Below are 20,132 nucleotides of genomic sequence, written 5' to 3' on the forward strand. Positions count from 1 at the left end.
GGCATGCAATAGAAGAAAAGTCAAGCGCTGCAAAATGGAGTCTGCATCGATGACCAAATGGTGTCATAAAACCGGTCAGCCGCGCGGCTGACAGTCATTTTTACTTATTAGGCGACAAACGCTCCCGTCTGCAAAAGCACTGGGGACATGGCGGGAAATTTTACACGCTGTCGCTAATCGTAGGCACGCTTCACGCACGCTGTTCCGTGAGAGGAACACGCGGGGCCGCAAATGCACTCTCCGCCTTCTTGTAGATCGCTAATTCCATGGCGTCCTAGTCGTTATGGCATTCTAACCTTGAACGTGAAGTCGCGGTTTCGACTGTCAGTCGCCGCGATCACATATTGATGGGGCCCACGTTCGGTGCGCACGGTCAATTTTAATCCGGAGGTCTCCACTGCGGCGTCCCTCATCGCCCATTGCGGCACATGGAGACAGACACTTGTAAAAGCAGGTCCTTGTGCCATTTATTAGAGATTCCATTTGTTCGTCCTCTATTTCGTGCAAATCTAGGATCACTCTAAGCCTGACTCGAATGGTAGCTGAAGTACTAATTATGAATTATAGAAAAAATGTAAGAAATATGAAAGCCTGATGCACCATAAAGGCGGCAAAAGCGTCATATCAAGTTTCTTTATTTCTACAAGTTTTTTACATTAAGTTTCCTTCGCACGAAGACCCTGCGACTGCATCTCCTTTACAATTTAGTTCACAACAAACAGCGTTTTGCGGGAAAGATACCATTGCGTTACTTAACCTAGAATTGAAGACATCGGCGGCGGCTGGAAATAGTAACTATTATATATATATATATATATATATATATATATATATATATATATATATATATATTATAGGCGGTGGTGGAGAATGAATAAAGGTATGTACTAAAAAAACGTTAACCAAAAAGAAAGAAGACAAATAATGAGAGGGAGAGAGAGAACGACGACAATGAACCTTCAATGCAGATAAGACATTTATTTCTCTTCTCTTGCACGGCGACTATACACAAATGCCGCTTAGCACACGCGGCTTCGCATTCTTGTTTCTTATGTACAAACAACGTGACCGTAATCGTAGCACGGGAGTGGGTGAATGTGGGCCACTGCATGACGCCGTGGCCCTCTTGTTCGGTTCCAGACAAGTGAGTATTAAAAATTTGTGACAGGTGGCACCACATACACCCTAGGTTCAAATCATTAACCCTTACGAATAGCAATCCCAGTACCACGAATGACAGGCCGTGACATCCGTTCCTGCATATTCCTTAGTGTTTTTTTTTTTCTTTTTTGGGTAGAATACTCAGAAAGGGCCAATGTCTTTGGATTACTTGTTTATGATGTGGCGCGTCAGTTGTTTGACTGCTGCTACACCAAGCGTCACCGCCTTCCTTAGTTTGACGCGACTCCTCTAGGTATGCCCGTGGTGAGCGCCACCAGGAGGCAGCCGCCTATGCGGACAGTTCAAGCATTGCGTGGTCTCCGAGATCGGCCCACCTCGCGGAAAGCAACGGGGAATGGGCCTATCCGATTTGTCTTGCCAGACTGTCAAGGACTGCTCGAGACAGTGCATATGCAACGCTCACTGGCTGAAAGCACGGCCTCGTGCAGTTCGGGACCCTCGGGGAAGGGTAATCGAAAAGGCCCAGTGGTCGATTGATCAGCGGGTACCGTTATCGGTGTCCACACGTCGTGTCGTGCGGCGGCATCCACGACAGGGTCTATCCGAGTGGACCCGGAAGAGAAACGGAAAGACGCCAGACTTCAGCGGCGCTCGATATCGCAGGTCAATACCACACGAGTAATCTAATATCGCTGGTCAGGACTGTCTCTACATTCCATAACCGTAATGCACGAATCATAAGCGAGGGTTACTCTTTTTTTTTTTTGTTCAGCTTCGATAGCTGACACAGCTGTTGCAATGCAAATAGCTTGCACTAACTTCTGCGTCAAATCACCAAGTTGCGGTGCTCACCTGTGGCCAATAGACATTGTCTTAATAATCGAATGTTGCACATCATGCGTCCCCATTTCCAGCACGTAATACGTTTAGAAAGGCCACGTGCTTCTTTTGTCTGTAACAGCTCGTGTTATAAGCACGCGCTTGATTACGACTGCGTTCTTTTTTCTCATTTCATAGCTGACTAATTTTTTCAACATTTGACAAATATAAGCAATATTTGATGCATCAGGGTGGCAGCTGTGGTACGCGGGCCACGCTTGACATCAGAAAATGTTGGCAGGTGCAAGTTGCAATTTTCGAAAGATGAAATGTAATAATTCAACAATCAACTTAAAATGGCTTTGGGTTTGTTTTGTCACCACCAAAAGCTACAAGAGTTGGTTCAAAACAATGAGCAAGCATGTGGCCCGCGTCATGGTGAAAGTGAACACACGATATATGAGAGCAGGTTATCACGTGAGACTCCTTATAGGGACACTAATGAGTAAACGTAAGTTATAATGTATAGGTAAATCACCCTTACCGTGAGGCAAGACCTCGATTGTTTTTTAACTGCGACAGAGTAGCAAAGCTGCCTACTAAAGAGCCCGCTAGAGATAGGCGGGAAACAACGTGAAAACGTAAGACGGGTAGAGAAGCTGCCGTGAAGTTCCCTCACCAGCTCCTTGTGACGTCATGAATTTGGCAGCGCCTTCTCGGAACAACTGATTATCAGTACAGGCGGACTACATTGCATTCTAAAAGAAGCAAGCATTCAACCTAGTAGTTTTGAGAACATGTTCAGCTCCAAAGCGGGCTAGAATACGTGAACAAAGTTGAAAACCATGGCGTCACGTTGACACATCGGCGCTAAGCTGGCGAGAAACTGAATAAAGCCTTAAGCTCGGACTTCGTTCTCTGCAGCTTAATCAACAGTTTTTGCCATGTGACTAAAAATGTGGTTTTATAAATGTGGTTAAATAAATAATTTAGCCGTTCGAACTTACTTACTTGTTGGCCTTTAGTGTCCCTTTAATGAGCTTCACGTCTGACCTGCGCTCCCTCACAGCAGGTGACAATGTTTCAAGAGCGCGAGCGAAGTAAAATGTCTTATAAATAGTGATCCAATGAATAACTCGAGACATACACAAAACGCGATCATGAAGTAGGAACGAAAGGCTAAGTAGATGCGAAGTAGAGATGCAGAACACGTAAAACAGTAACGACGTTCATCCTTCTTGAAATGTTTCTTCGGTAAGGAAGAACGTGGTACTAAAAATGCATAGCCGTAGCTATCAGTGTGTCTATTTCGAATCACCGTGAACCTCCAGAACATTTTAGCGAGCTCAGAAAGTTTGCCTCTACCAAAATGTGGTTTAAAACTGAAAATGGCGTCACTTCGGTAACGATATTGCAGACCACATTGGAAATTTAAAAAAAAATATGGACTAGCTTAAGTGACCCGCAAAAATATGCGAAGAATGGAAAGATAAAATGTAAACGAAAGACGAAAAAAAATAACAACAATGGACTGCGACGGACTTAGAGAAGACGGCACTAGGAACAAACGCCCTGACTCAAACACGGACTACAATTTTCGGCAACCCAGTTGACGACCAACACATTTTCCGGCTAGCAGAAAGAGGCGGAGACGAACAGTTAACAAAAAAAAAAAAGACTTAAACAAAGAACAAATTGCGGACTAGAAACCATGACCCGAACGTCGCTGACTTACCCGTACATTACCGACACACCACTCAGTGCACAAGGCTTGTCATGTACTACGTGGCGGCAAAAGCAGGCGCGCTTCTGATGTACTGCACCATATCTCCCTAGGGCAAAGGCAATTTTACGGAGGCATTGTCGCGTCAAATCTTTGGGCTCTTAATGGCAGATGACTTCCAACGGCTTGCGCAAAGCACGATGATGCTCAAGCAATGCTCAAACAGCAATGCAGCGGTGCAGACGCGTTTGACGTTTCACAGATGCCCTAACCAGGTTACTCTAACCAGGTCCCTCCAGGCGCAGTGGTCTGCGGAATTGTCCAATTAAGAAGCCCCATAGCTTTGGCACGGAAGCGCCTATATATAGAAATCAGACAAACGTATTAAGGACGACGGGTTTGTGCGACCATCTGTGAATATTAATGCAATTTCTGAAAAACCACACACGTCAGCGAACTTGCCGCAATTTCCTTCTTTCCTTCCCTCCTCTCTCTCCCTGTGATCTTTGTTTTCCCCTTTCCCATTCCCCCGGTGTAGGGTAGCCAACCGGACGTTATTCTGGTTAACCTCCCTGCCTTCTACTTTTCTCTTTCCTCCTCCCACACAAACGTACACCTCGGCCAAAAATAATAATAATAAAATTAATAATAATAATAATAATAATAATAATAATAATAATAATAATAATAATAATAATAATAATAAACTAGTGTCGTATGATTATCGCGCATAGGAGCGCGCTCCATCATTCGCGCTTTTAGTGGCTTCTCTTCCACATTTTCTTTTCAGTGATAATCATTCTTCACTGCGTTACGACACAGGCACAGATTAAGAGGCGCCACTTTAAAAGATGCGTTTATCTCGATTTCATTCGAAAGTTCAGTTCTGACGTACTTCGAAGCTCGTCGCAGTGCTCCTTTTTGTTCTGCTTTCACAACCATCTTGTTCAAAGAGCCAGCTCTGATCCCTATAAAAGCCTACGACCGATTCTCGCGGAAATGCACTTCCAGACAGTTACTGCCAGAATGCGTTCGATAACTCTACTGAAGAAACAGTAAAGAAGCTGAGGATGTTGATAAGCCCGGCTGTATTTTTATATTTTATTAACAAGACGCAAACGCGTAACTGCGTCGACGGTGCGATTGCTGAAGTTATACCACACGAACCGGTTAAGACAGGATTTATAAGAGTTTATTGTGGAATATATCTTTTTTATCGCGCTCTCGCTGAATATTAAAAAAAAAAAGAAACCTATGTGCTCGAATTTAATCTGCGCCCTCCAACATACGGCGTCTGTCATAACCCACTGCGAAGTTTGAGAACACTAAACACAACTTTCGTTAATACGTTATTGTTACGCAAGCCCTCCACCACATTGATTGACCACTGTTAAAGCTTCCGGTACATAAACGAAAATAACTATGATGAAATTTAATGACACCTTAAATATTTGCTCAACACAGAACTACGTCAAAATTCTTTATAAGTGGGCCAATAAAGGGAAGGCAAGCCCATTTGTACAGTTTTTTCTACATAAGACTTCCGTTAGGCGTAATGCAAGCAGAGAAACCATTTGAACAAACTTTCAATTATTTCGTTTATAACGCTGCATTTCGAAAGCTCCCCTAGCGCAGCCTGACTTAATAACACCGCCCCTTCCTTTCGCTTACACGTAGCCTTCACGGCAAACCTTGTGCACTGAAAGTGTAGCGGCTACGACGCACAACCTTTACGAAATACGCGACTGAAGTAATGCTCCTGGAAACAAAAAACATACACACATTACCATTCTGGCACTTGCATGAAAAGCCTGAAAACAAGCATTGCCTTGCTGACAGGCGCACCACATAAAAAAATATGGAACCATAGACACGCACCAAGTAAAATTCATCGAGTGTCAAAATAAAATCAATATGCTTGGCTTCGTGCACACTACGGAGCCGTAGAACGTGCTCCGCAAATAACGTGAAATACAACTAATAAGTGACCCATGACCGCACTTCACGTCCATTTCATCAAAAAACAGTGTTCTTTCAGTGGCTCGGATGACGTTACGCGCGAAGGTCCTCTAATTGCGAGCCAGAACTAAAATCTATTAGGTTCATTTAACATTGTAGCACGCCTCCGACCACGAAAAAATCTACTGCGCAAGTGTGAAGCAGCACATCTTCATTAATACCAAATACCTAGAGGTACCAATCATCGTTTACCCTGCTGCAATATTTTTTAGCACAAAACGTTTCTCTTTTGGAGGGGATCCTGTCAGAGTCCCTTACAATGACTGGACCAGCAAGGATTCGTTCGCTGCACATTTGGGTCGAATTGTGTAGCGTGTCAGGAAAAGGACTCTTGGTGTGTTAAAAATGAAGTCAGTACCATCCAATCAGAATTCATCCGTACTGTCGCCTAAAACAAACTGCTCGTATTCTTCTCTACTTATTCTTGTTTTTTACCAATAAGTCGCCCCGCGGACTGCAATATTAGGCATAAGTGTGTTAGCACAGAAACGGCGCTTGGCAGCCAAATACGACCATTTTCTGGCCGATACCTTACCAGCTGCACTCCAACTCAGATCCGAGATAACGAGGTAGTAATAATATCAAAATAACGCTCCAGCATACTCTGATAATACTGCGTCCTGCGAAGCTTACACTCCTCCGGCATGCTTGCAGAAAGCAGTGACGCAGCTTTGATCATGTCTCTAGCGAAGTAATATATCGTTAACAAAAATAATCATAGCGCGAGACATGTATCGCATAGTAACTGCCATCAGTGCCGACGACTTTTCGCTATTACGCTTGCCTGCAACGCTTCGCTGAACAATGTATAACTCTAGCGTTCCGTACCGAAGGAAACTTAGCGCGCCCTCCATCAGAATTTGAATTAAACTTTACGCCATCTCCCGTATCACATGTGTCTCGCCGAAACGGCAGGGTGAGTCTTTCCTCCAACGACAGCGCACGCAAAAAGAAAGAGAGCACTAGAATTTCAAACGATGGTGGTAATGACACCCAACGTTATAGTATGCGCTCGTAGCACCGCACTTCAGCTCCGGGTGCAGACTCAACCATCTGTTGCCGACGAAGAAAATCTCCAAGCAATATGACGCAAGCACTGTCGAACAATGGAAACATCGCGGGCGCCTTGGGAACGGTACGGAATGATGCGCACCAACGCACACGCCAGAGGATACCGCGGCTGGGCACACATACACGCTGGACAACGTTAGACTGCACAACTTACGCTCTATTACTTCCTGCGGACGTCAGCTCTTACCTGCAGCTGTCAACAAAACGCATAATAAGCCCACGAGAACAGAGCGATCGAGAGCGGTAGCAACAAGAAACATTTGTCGTCATCTCTACATATGTACAAAGCGAGGACGTTCAGCGGAGTCTCTCCGTGCTCAGCGTCCGTCTTGCGTCTCTCCGGCGAACTCGCGACGATCGAAGCCAGCGGCAGTTCTACCGGTATTCCGGCGTCTGTTCCACATGGTCGATGGTGGCCGAGTCACTGGGAAGCAAAAGCGCTGGCGCCTGAACGATTGTGCGCGTTCACAACACCCGTGGACACAAGCGTACGCACTTACTTACGAACGAAATGAGAACAACGTGAAACGTAGTAAAACAACGCACGCGCACGCACACACACACACGAGGGGGTTGACGAGAAGAGTGCGGCCATGCTTGTCGGTAGGTCGCACCGGCGGAGGCGGGAGACGGCTGACAACGGCAGCATCTGTAGAGCGTTCATCGATGGTTTCATCGGTATGGAGCGCTGCTGCCGCCGCTGCAATGGTGCCGGCCTTGGTGACCGCAATGTCCGTTTCCAGTGGCACGGGTAACACAAGAAGCGCTTGGTGCTGACGGTTGCATGGTCCGCACAAGTGGTTTCGACCCGTTCAGTGACTGTTCTTGGTACTCATCCTCCTATCCTGGCTTCAGGTTCGACTGGGGAGAATCAACCCTGGTTCCAGTCTCCTAGAAGGACTGGAATCCTGGACCAAAAAGAAAAACCGAAACGGCAAGCCGGTAAATCCAGTGCCAGCGGCAATGGCGAATACAGTCAGAGACTCGGCTATATAAAAGAACGTAAATCAAGCTGTTGGAGAGGTGTACACTTTTGTTTCACCTTACACTCTGACTAAGCATGCGGCGCTAATGAGGAGGAGGAAGTGGGTATGAAATAAAAGAAAACCGCGCCAACTGTCTGGCGCACTGGTGGACGCCTCAACTGCAGTAATGCGGCGCACAGTGTGTGTGCGTGAAGGAGGGAGAGGAGAAAGAGAGAGCACTGAATACATCGCCAAAGTTCGGCAGGCGCACGATAGCAAGTACGAAAATGCACGTTCGCAAAGGTGTAAATTAAGCAGGAGCCAAAGCTATGTCGTATCCTCACGTCCACTCATTTAGCACTTTTCTAAGAGGTCGCTATATATATATATATATATATATATATATATATATATAGTGCACGTGCAGTAGGGCGTTGTATTCAATGTTACTTTCCTATTCACCGTTATCTTCTCTTCATTGACCGTTTTATGCCTACATTTTTTCGTTGCTTTCAGCACGTAACTTCTTGCTTTTTAATCCTCTCTTGATTGTTCTTCCCAACAGTGTTAAGACAGCAGATAATTTAAGCAGAAATCTGGCTCGTGTTTAGAGATTACTTGTTCCTTTTTTAGTGATGTGAAAGCATCAATGGGGGCCGATTGGGCGATAATGTGGGCGGCGTCTGTAGCAGCGAAATGGCACCTAAATTCCCATTTGCTGCGACGCCACGTCACGAACGCGCCTCAACGGGGCTGAGCTGGCGAATCGGAGCACCTGCTGCGGCGCAAGCACGCCAGGTGTTGCGTGAGGGGAGAAGGAATCGTCACGACGCCACCTCACCAGCGCGCCTCGATGAAGCAGATACGGCGACTCGACTTCGCGGGACGAAACAGGTTCTCGTCGGCGAGGCAGTAGCGTGACGCGCTTCCTCGGTCTCTCGTCGCGCAGAATGCCGGTGGCATGCGGCGTTGGCACCGCAGCTGCTGCTGCTGTTGCTGCTTGCTGGCTTGGGCCCTCAGCTCGAACCCTTACGGTAAACTACTTCCAGAGCAAAACTCGAAGGACCGCTCAGCGGCGTTCATTCAATTTGACGCCAATGCTTTCGCATGCACAACTCTTATGAAGTGCTTAAGTGTCCTCGCATTTTTATTTTTTGCATTTTTTTTTTGGAAATGACCTTGCTGACGATGTCGCCCGGTCAGCCCATAAAGAAACCCTGGCACTTCCTATACCCTTATCAAGGGCAGATGCAGCGAGGGGTCTTCGTTTACTTGCTCAAACCAAGACTGAAGCTTTGTGTAACACCCCGATTTTCTCCAACTGCCGTCTTCACCGGTTGGATCCTACATTGAAGCTGCAGATTTCATCGAACTTCTGCCGCCGTGATGCAACTTTACTGTGCCGCCTCTTGCTAGGGGTAGCTGTTACGAAAACCTACTCATTCCTTATTGGAATGTCCGACACATCGGTCTGTGACTCGTGCAACTATGAAGAGACGATCGAGCACGTGTTGTGTTTTTGTGATCTCTATGACAACGAACGCGACGTTCTTCAGAGAGTGTTAAACCGATTAGATAACAGACCATTTTCAGAGACTAAGATTCTCGGACTGTGGCTCCATGCGTCGCAAGCATACAAAGCGACGCGGGCACTGCTACATTTCATGAAAGTGACTGGGCTCAGTGACCGATTATAGGCCTGAAGTTATGGACACCCGCATGTACTCACACCGATAGTATCTTCTCCCCTCCCACTACTTTCTTTTCTTCCCTTAAGCCCCTTTCCCTGTGTAGGGTAGTAAACCGAACGTGCGTCTGGTTGACCTTCCATCCTTTCCATCCCCCTCATGCTCATCATCCTTCTTTCTTGTGACTTCGCAGTCGGCCTATAGACACGCTTGAGCGCTCTCAACGTGGATATTTGGAGGCAAATTGGGTACCTGTGAGAATTGCTCACTGACCACACCAACAGCCTCATTAGCGTGGCCTTGTTAACGGCACGCGCCGGATGCCGTAAGCAGTGTCAGATTGCCGGAGGTGTGCGGGAAAGAGTTGCAGTGGATTGTGTAGGACGTGTTCACTGAAGGGTGAAAAGTAGTCGACCGCACCGTGTCCTGTGAGACTACGCACTCTTCGACACGAGAGCACAACAATGAAGCGCATAAGCAAACATGGGACACTCACTGTTGATGACCGGGAACCGGGCATGACTTGCCGCGACCCACGTTATTTACCTGCAGAGAAGAATGTACAAAATTGAGTTATTAGACAGGAGTGTGAAGCTGAAAACAGCGCCAAGGTAGTTGGAGGTCGCAGAAAAGCGGACGAACATAGCATTTACATTCAGAATGTGAATGTGCGTATATATATATATATATATATATATATATATATATATATATATATATATGCTCCATGCAATCTGCAAATAGTTTTTCGAACTAAAAAACAGGATGTATAAACGGGAAGATGGGAGCACTGAATGTTCGATAACGGTTTAGTCAAAGTCCCGTCATTCCCACCGGCATTTGTCAAATTGAAACCACTTTGACAAATGCCGGTGATGCACTATGCAGAATGCAATAATGAACGATGTAGTAATATGCTTGATTCATAATAAGGCTTGCATTCACGCTTGTCGCTCTCTGAGTTCTTATCGTTGCACCTGCTACCGTTCGCGTATGGACCACGAACGAAGGTCCTCTAGTGAAAGTTTTACCAAGAAACCTGCACAAGGAATCAACCCAAGCAGCTGTAAATCATCAGGACGCCTGCGCACCCTTCTGATATATCTGACGTCCTGCACTTTGCTTCACTCCATTAGCCTTTCGAGCCCTGAACTTTCTTTTTTTTTTTCGCTTTAGTGTTCCAGCATTTCAGGAAATAAATTATTGCGGCTGGGTGTGCGGAAGGCAGACTGAGCCGAAGGTGTAATCCAGTGATCGAGGTCAGCTAGCTGTACATAGGGGTAATGGTCGATCCCGAACACTACTAACGAAAGACAAGTTTTGTGAATGGGTACTCAGATTCTTTCTGGCGGATTTGTGCCCGAGGCGAGAATAGTTGAAACTTGGTTCCGCCTGATATGGGAAACATGCTGGCGTAGGCAATTCCTTAACTCAGCCATTGAGAAAACCCACATAAGCAATGCCATAACTGATCCTGCTCAAGTGTAACTATTGTACAGGTTCTGTTGCATCAAATCGGGCTTGTATGTTATAGGCTGCACTTTCTTTTTCTTTTTATAGCGGAGCTGTTAATGGCTATTTCCCCCATGATCGTGTCCGTGTGTAGGCACAAAACTCGCCAAACGTGGGCCGATCCCGAAGATAGTGCAATGCCGGGTTGACCCGCGCAGGAGGTGAAGTTAGTCATTAAGGAGCCCACAAACACAACTTCGCTGGTCATCCTTCCTCACAGAATAAAAATGCACCGTTTTTTTTTTTTTTGCTATGCTGGTTGGTATCTAACAATTCATTAGCATGCCTTGAGAGGCGGTTATTTTTGGCACTATGTTACACTACCAGTTATGGATGGCGCTCCCCTCACCACTGTGCTGCACTCGTACGTGGAAGTCAACCGAGACTTCGAGGGCCACTTCCTCAAGGACCTCGAGGACCAGTTCGGAACCATGTGCAGCGTCTCAGTCGGCGTTGAGTTTCCCGCCTAAAATCCAGCATTGGCGCAATACATTTAGCCACACAAATAGCAACTGTCTGCGCCCACATCAGGCGCGCACTTTCTCGAACCGTAGCGTCTGCGTCTTTGGCAAGAGGCGCAGCGTCTCAACGACAGCGTCTACAACGAGTAAAGAATGCGAGAACGCTCCGCTTACCGCCGCGCCCGATACTACCAGTACCTGCCTGGTACCACCGTGCGGTCTTTACCGCCGTGTTAGACCGCACTCTCTTCAAGATCGGCGGCCCACGAAGACGACGAGACACGAATAAATCGTGGCTAAACGCTTTAAAAGGGGCAATCGTCTCTGGACTCTCTCTCTCTCGACTTCTGCCATCGCGTCCTTGCGCTCTGTATAAGTTATTCCAACGTGAACCCCGCTATACATTTCCCAACCCCTGAGAGAGAGAGAACGGCGGTAAACTCACAGAGTGCGCGTGTCCACAGCGGCTGGTCACCTGGAACCGCAGTGGTGGGCGCAGGCCAGCAGCCACTGCACCAGCAACGACACGAGCAGCGGCAGCAGGGAGCAGGCCGCCGCGCAGTGCGGCGTTGCGGCCGCTGTGAGCGCCATCCCGCCGGCGTCGTTCTGCACGGCGGCCAGCCGCCGGTGGCTCTCGAGCACGTGCACGAGCACCCAGGTGGCGTTGGCGTTGGCCGGCTTGCAGGTGTAGTTGCCCGAGTCCGCGGCGTCCACGGCTGGCAGCAGGAGGCGCGACACGGCCGTGCCGTTGGGGCCCTTGGCCACGCTCACGCGGCCGCCGCGCTCGAAGTTGATCAGGCGCGACTGGTGGTACCAGAAGACGAACGCCGGGGCTTCGGGGCTTTCGCTGATGCTGCACGTCAGGTTCAGCGCCGAGCCGGCCTCGACGTGCAAGTCCGGTCCGCCAAGGATGTGGGCCTTGGGCACTACGAAGTCATCGTGGCGGTATATAGCCGCGAGCACGAGGGCACTGACAGCGTTGCCGCAACAGAAGAATGCGGAAGAACATGCAATTATATTTCGGGAACGTATAATTGTAGAACGGCGGATTTTCCTGTACACCCTGCTCATTTTTCGTGTGATGCGCCTGTTTCCTTTCTTTTTTTGGGACCATGTAAATGTAGTTTAGTCGTTTACTTCCACCTAAGAGCCCTAAGAGCGCTTATGTAAACAATACAATGCAGTCCAATTTTCAGTTGCCTTTTTTCTTTTTCTTCTTTTTAGGCAACCAGAAACACACAGGACACCCAAAGTCTGACATCGATTGCCACACCAATGCTGCATTTGATGCGACATTGTTGGCGTTCAAAATCGAGATTATTTTTACGTTCCAGAGCTATCAGAGTCGACGACAGAAACGGGACATTCATTGTGTTAGGTAAGGAGCGTTCCAATTTCTCGTAAGGGAAGGGGGAGGGGGAGAGGATAGCTTTTTTTTTTGTATTGACTAAGGCGCCCCTCCGGGCAAGTGTACTTTGCTGCATTTCTCGATAATGTCTCTCCTTAGAAGCCGCTCGAGCTGCAACAACGTAACGAACACGGCAGCGTAACGAACATTTCGGCTATTTGCGCTACGTGGAATTTAATTCTGGGGTTTCGCGTTCCAAAACAGCGATTTGATTTTGACCACCGGGGGATATTAAACGTGTCCCCAATGCACGGGATGCGGGCGTTTTTTGCATTTCGCCCTCACCCAAATGCTGCCGTCGCGGTCGGGATTTGATCGCGCGACCCCCTGCGTAGCAGAGCAACACGTTATTATGGATGTGCCTCGACTCAATCATCTCTCAAGGTTTTGTCCAAGCTAACAAAGAAGCAATAAGTGCTCATTGGTGCAGTTCTGAAAATCAACAGCGTGGGTTTCCTTAACTTGTTATTATATTTAAGCACGTGCTAGCGCGGTTATGTTTCTTGTTTTTGTTCTTTCCATGTGTTTTTGTTCCTTTCCGTTCCTTTCATATGCTTTAGTAGTTTCATGGCTTCAACATTGATATTGTATTTCATGTCTTATGAATCAGGTTAGATTCGCTTTGCGATGTTTTTGGTGACTTGAGTTTAGCAGCACGAAGTGCTGAACGAGCTGACATTTTTTTTCCTTTATTTCTTTTCTTTTTGCGTGTGCGTCTTTTATACAGGTCAAATTTTGTTTACATAACGAACATTTTTATTCCTGGCTCTTACAGCTTTAATACTGATGCGTGGCTTATGGAGTCGGGCGCAATCGCAGAAACGGCATAACGCGCTGCTACGTTCGTGCGCCCCTGCCGTGGTGGCATTGTGGATTTGGCGTGGCGTTGCTAAGCCCAAGGCCGGCGGATGAAATCCCAGCCGCGGCGGCCGCATTTCGATGAGGGCGAAGCCCGAGAACTAAACGTGTACGGTGCATCGGGTGCACGTTAAAGCGCACCAGGTGGTGAAAAATTATTGCCGAGTCCCCCTCCACGGCGTGCCTCATAATCATGTCGTGGTGTCTGCGCGCAAAACCCCAGAATTTAATTTGCACGTCTTTGAAAACTATATTTGCGGAATGCTGTCGTTTCGCGTCACTTAATCATCCGTTAATGATCCAACGATTTATTGTTCGTGGAAAAGTCTGCTAATGAATAGTTGCAAGCAGCTGCAATTACAGCTGATAATAAATCAATTAAATCTTTCAGTTAACTTTCTGTTAAGTGTAATCAGCACTCGGTTACGTTACAGTGAGTGGTTAAAATAGCTGCCAGCAATGCGAGCGCCGAAACGTATCCTGAGCAGGGGTGAGCGCCACTCACCGACCACACGCAGCGAGACGACCTGCCGAAGGGGCGGGTCCGAGTTGACCAAGCACTCGTAAAGTCCGGCGTCCCTGAGTTGCGCGTCGCGTATTTGCAGCGCCCAGTTGTTGGAGAACTGCATGTGCACCGTCTGGAACCGCTCGTCAGACGTGTAACGCGTCAGGCCCACGGTCAGCAGGTGAAAGTCACGCAGTCGGATCCACGACACCTGTCAGCGGAAGGAAAAATGTGTTCAGAGCACTGACAAGAAAGGAAAGTATAACATGGACAGGTCGTTAGTATTGCTTACTGTGCAGTACATGGCAGGAACACATGAATTAGTTGTCGGTGGGAGACATTTCGAAAATCTGACTGTCGACGCGGATGTTACCAAGTGGCTATTGTGTTCCTAAGGTAGGCTTTCTTGAGCAGGGTGAGAGTAAAAGGTGAGAGTAAAAGGTGAGAGTAAAAGTCTTGCGTTTACCAGCGGGCGTCCAAAGGGAGAAAAAAAATATTTCTTTATCAGTGGAACTAAGCGCGAGAACAGCGCGGAAAGACCATTGATGCCCTATATACAGTGGTGCGTACAACCCTCAATTTCTCAGGGCTCTCGCGGTTCCAAGCTGTTAACAGCGAAACTTTTGCTATATTGCGTCATAGGTGCAACAGCGTCCGACTGTCGTAAAAAGGTTCGTCTCTGGAACTCGCAAAATCTTTGGCAAGCCATAGTTTACGTCTAGCGCAATACATAATGCCGGGAAACAGATATAGGTAACGTAATGACTCCTTCAAGCTGCAATGTCATTGCCTAACTTGTATGTGGTTTGCGTGTGCGTGGAATGGTACCACTGGTACGGCGCACGCCGTGCGCATAGGTGTCTGAGTGGTATGCTAGTGTTGCGTACTCCAGGGTAGCGTACCGTACTGCTGCCGAGAAGTAGCGGCGCCTGCCTATCTAAGCTCGACCGACATTACTTATTGGGTAGCGTGGCGTTGTCGGCGGGCTGCAGGCATCCGGTAGATCATGGCGACCAAGCAGGGGCGAGACGATTTGCTAGTGCGAAACTTGCACTGTTTATTCAAAGGTAGTTGAAAGAAAATAAGAAGCGCATGAAGTATGAAGTCTCAAGAATGAAGTCTCTCAAAGTACATTTCGGAGCCCTTAAATAGCTCTCTACAAGTGTGGGCGGGATCTTGCTTCCGTCGATGACACGTGACAGGCACGGAGAGAGGGCCCCTCCTCCTGCAATACCGAGCACGAGAAGGAGAAGCCGATCCTCTTTTCGACGAATCCGGGGAGAAGGTCAGGTGAATGACCTCTCCGGCGCCGTGGGCTCCGGCCAAGAGAAGGTGAAGGGGATGAGGTAAGCACACACGATGCCACGACCATGAGAGGAGGGGAAGGGGATGAGGTCGCCCGTGGGCTCCGGCTCAGGCGGTAGGGTGAATGACCTGCCGCCACGTGGTGTCAGACGCCAACCCTAACACTAGGCAGAAACGGAGGGCGTCCTTCCTACGCTGCGAAAACTGACGCGATGAAGTTGAGCACTACCGTGAGTTTTAAAACACCAGTTTCAGTTTTGTGTCTCTCTGCCAGCTCATTTATGCATATACTAAAAATCATAGATCCATCAGTGTATCTATTCAAAAATGTCTGTCCATGCGCCTGGCATACATAATACATTAAGCAAAAAGATTTTAAATCACCGCATTCCAAATAACTTACTGAATCTTATTCAGCTGTTTGTGTGTTACGGAGTGGTTATAGCAGAAGAGTTTGGCGACGGAAGTTTGATTGCTGTGACAGCAATTTATAAAAATTTTCATGAGGCTGTTTTTTTCTCCTTCATATTTCCCCTTCATGTTCACTTATGCTGTCAGCTCCAATCCAGATGTGTCGTATTAACAAGTGAAAGAGATAAGGTTGCCATGTTCTCTCCACTAGCAACAAGCCGTAGAAATTCTTCGATTTGCCTGTCTGAGTCTTGATCAACATAAAAAAAAACAATTCTTATCATTTCGCAGGCCAATCAGTTGTAAATATCTACCTGTCGTCTCTATCCTCATATCTATGCAGAGCATGTTTATGTGACCGTTTGAGCGCGTTATGTAACCGTTTTATCTTCCACTACAGGTCATTGCAAACTGGGATCAGTAACCTATACCAAACATCATATCGCAAATATGTGATGCAGATGTTGCCAGTTTATTCATTAGCCCATATTCCTTGCTCTTGTGAAGCTCTATACCAACCAACGCAATGCTATTGCCAAATAAGATTACCTTTTAATAAACATAAAGAAAATGACGCTACCGCCATTAGTTGTGTGCTTGATAAACATCCATGTCTACACAATGCAACGAAGCCCGAATGCGTCGCCTAATATTCTGATGCTATCGACTGGGCCGCGTGTTGGCGCCCATTCATTTCTTCATCAGAAGCTTCACCGAGATGAAAAGGGCCTTGAAGGGACGCAGGATACTGTAGTTAGAGCAAGGATACTGTACTTTGTAAATTTGTCCGGCACTGGTTTGCGGCTGACATCTAGTTCGGCGATGCAGGTACGCGTTTACTGGCGGCGAATGGCCTGTTGCATTGGACCGAACATAATCGATGCACTGATAAAAAAAAATTCCAGAATGTCGCATGTCAAAACGACGATCAGATCATGAGGCGCACCTTAGTGGGGAAGGCTTTGAATTAATTTTGACTACGCGGGGTTATTTAACGTAGACACAATGCCCGGTACGCGAACGCTTTAGCATTCCGCCCCCATCGGAATGCGGTCGCCGCGGCCAGACTCAAACCCGCTACTTCGAGCTCAGCAGCGCAAAATTAATGAACTGTTACAAAACCGAACATTTTCTGTTCTGATTGAGCTGCCTGCCTTTCTACTTTGTCTCATTCTTCATCTCAACGCACTGTTGCGAAATCCCCCCTCAGTACTCTCAGAAATGGTAAGAGCAACTTCATGAATGCTTCAGACTACCCTAATATTGCGCCTAGTTATGTACAGTTGTGCTGCAAACACGGCCTGTATCACAAATCCCAAAGACGCTGGAAGGTTGCTGTTGGCTATATGTGCATAGAGAACACGTTAGTACGGTTTCGCATCTGAATGTCATGTAAAAACATGCGCTGTTCAGCTATATCGTTTAATAAATGAGCACCTGTTCTATCCTTTTATAGGCTTAGATTAATATTTAAACAACCTCATAGGATACGTGCTTGCACGTTGATGAGTGAGTACAATTAACGAGTAGCACAACTCGAAACACGGGAAATATTCCAGACATAGGTGTGTTCGCAAGGAACCACGTACCGTCATAAAGCGTTACTCATGTGAGGACGATACATCACCTGTGGCGAGCATGCGAATGTTAATTTTAAATTAAGTTGTTAGGTTTCCTAATCTGCGCAGCGGAGTACTAGGAACGCTGCAGTGAAGCGCTCCGAATTAGTGCTCATGGCACGGGGTTCTCTAACGTGCACCGGTATCTGGGTACGCGAACCTTCTTGCATTCCTCTCAATACAAATGCCGTGGTCAGAAATCGAACCCTCATCCTCGCGCTCTACGGTCAGTGAGCCTCCGCGGAAATACTCGAACGTATGGGCCACTGCGGCATTGCTTTTACGAGAAGAATGCTTTGTAAATACGGGCGCACATATATGTACAAGTGTAGAAATAGCGGGAAGAAAATGCGTCCCTTCTTTCTTCTTTCTTTGACTTTTAGCCATTTAGTCACTGAGTACATTGCACCGAATTATTGCTTTTTTATAATCCACCGGAGGGAATACTTCAAAAAAAAAAAATCTAGAGAAGCACCTTTGTTTAAAAGTAAGTCGCAAATCGTGCCCGAAGCAGAACATTAGGTGCCTTACATTAGGCCCACAAAGCTCAAAGACCATTCCAGTTGAAAAAAAGTTGCAACAACTTGATCATGGAAAGTACATTTGCAGTAAAATAACAATGAAGCGTTATCTGCCTTAAAGATAACGATAATAGCTATTAAGCAATTAGTAATGGGTTTGCGGAGCTATAGACAAATGTGCAACTTCACTCGAGCTTAACCTGATAACTTACAGAAATCATTACGGGCTTTGCGTTATGTCTTTCATTCTTAAATGAGCATTATCAGGCATCAAACACAGCGTACCAGCATGATAGGTTGGGTTTTCTGAGGTTAACCTCTCAGGCAGCAACAGAGGCGTATATAGGCGTATCTTCGACACAGCTCTTCGCATCAAATCTACAGAGCAAGTCGTCACAGTCATGTAGACACGCATAACAGGCGACGAGTTCCGTGAGCAGAATAGTAACTGATGTCCTAGGGATTAATTTTGATGCGTGCAGACAGTAAGAACAAAGGAAAGCGCTCCGAAACGAGCAAACAAAGCATGCTGAACACAAACTTCCACCACAAGAAGCAGGTACCCCTGTTAGTAAGGACTCATGAGCTTCCCGTCAGACAAGAAAACTCCGCGCATGCGACCACGGAGAAAACCAATTTGTTCCTCAGCGTAACAAAGCAAATTTCCACGTCTGCAGCAACCGTGAGTTAAAAGCGGGAAACAAAACCATAATGAAAGAAACTTACTATTTGTCGGTGCGCCTTCTGTAAAGAAACGACGCCAAAGAAGAAATAAAAATAAATAATCGTGTATAACGAAATTACTCAACAAAAATAACATAATAAACACACAACCAAACCGGCCAATCACACACAAAGGTTGTCTTTAATTTAAATAAAATGTCAATTTTTCGTTTAGCCTTACCAGAGTGAAGCTACTACGAGTGAAAGTGAAATTAAACGTGTTATGCAGATGCTGTTGAAGTATGTCAAAACCTGCACATATGCGTTTTTGCTTTGCTTAGGGAAACTTGCAGGAATACGGTCTGAAAGACATAGGAGGTCATATGCACCTGACTGCATTGTACTACAACCTGGCCTTTAACTCTCACACTCTAATTTTCTCTTTCTCTCTGTCTCGGTGTTAAATTGGGGTTGCCAAATTTAACACCGATAATCAGTCTTAATTAATTAAGACTGAATATCTAATTAGGTCGAATGAAAAATAATAATCTGCGCAGGGCATAACAAAAGTATGCTAAACCACGCTAAACCATGAAACCATTCTCAATATGCACGCAATGATTTCTTTTTTTTCATAACGCTTTCAGGGCGTACGAAGTTCAAGGAACGCATATATGAGCGTATACAAGAAGCAGCGCCGCCGAGCATCATGTTGAATTGAAATTTACCAGACCCGTCGTGGTTGCTTTGTGGCTATGGTGTGAGACTGATGCTAAACACGATGTCGCGGGATCGAATCCCTGCCATGCTGGCCGCATCTCGATGCACGTTATTAAAGAACCCCACGTGGCCCAAATTCCCGGAGTCCTCCACTACTGCGCGTGCCTCAATCAGATTGTGGTTTTGGCACGTAAAACCCCATAATCTAAATTGGCTATGAGGCTCTACTGCACCGTCCATCGATCCTCAACGCACACCACTTCGCCTGCCTATATTCAGCATGTCTTGTTTTTCTCTGAAGGCACGCTGTTTCACGCAAACGATGAAGCGCTACCGATAATAAACAACGTGAATCACAACATAAAAAAGAAGAAGAATGTGAGTGCCACACATTTCAACCTTTATCACCCTGAACCACAATTTTCTAGTTATCCTTGCTTTTATTTTCATTTTTGGTTCTTTTATTTTTGTCACTTCCTTTGCAAAGCTGAACTCTAGCATAAGCGGACGATTTAATGCTCAATATAGATGAAGAGGCCACTTTCAGATATTCCAAAATTGCCGTGCGAGGCAATTTCTCTGGAAAAGGAAATCAGGCGAGCCATTTTAGAACCGGCTGTTTCTGCGTTCAGACAATGGAATGAGCACACACAGGAATGGAAGACTTAAGGAGCAGCAATCGGCCTGAAAATAAAGTTGAATGGCATACATCTATTGATTTACCGATTTTGGATTCGCTTCG

The 20,132-nt window shown here is 46.6% G+C and overlaps 1 protein-coding gene across 3 annotated transcripts in view; it reads right to left on the reverse strand.

Annotated features, from left to right (window-relative positions):
* Window positions 1-958: 958 nt before the first annotated feature.
* Window positions 959-20,132, reverse strand: part of LOC142572321 (kin of IRRE-like protein 3) — a 34,884-nt gene continuing 15,710 nt past the window's right edge. The window contains exons 2-6 of one of the 3 annotated variants that reach the window (XR_012826040.1): window positions 18,734-18,751; window positions 14,152-14,362; window positions 11,826-12,306; window positions 9,904-9,953; window positions 959-7,662 (exon numbers count right to left, since the gene is read on the reverse strand). Coding sequence is in view for 1 of the 3 variants with exons in the window: in XM_075681331.1 (XP_075537446.1) it covers window positions 11,852-12,306; window positions 14,152-14,362; window positions 18,734-18,751 (684 nt within the window). In the remaining 2 variants the exon portion in view is untranslated. Of the gene's footprint in view, window positions 7,663-9,903; window positions 9,954-11,823; window positions 12,307-14,151; window positions 14,363-18,733; window positions 18,752-20,132 lie in introns of those variants that run through there. The other 2 variants (XR_012826041.1, XM_075681331.1) reach the window with 2 other exon arrangements.

This window comes from Dermacentor variabilis, chromosome 2, assembly GCF_050947875.1.
Source record: "Dermacentor variabilis isolate Ectoservices chromosome 2, ASM5094787v1, whole genome shotgun sequence".
Classification (NCBI taxonomy): Eukaryota; Metazoa; Arthropoda; class Arachnida; order Ixodida; family Ixodidae; genus Dermacentor; species Dermacentor variabilis.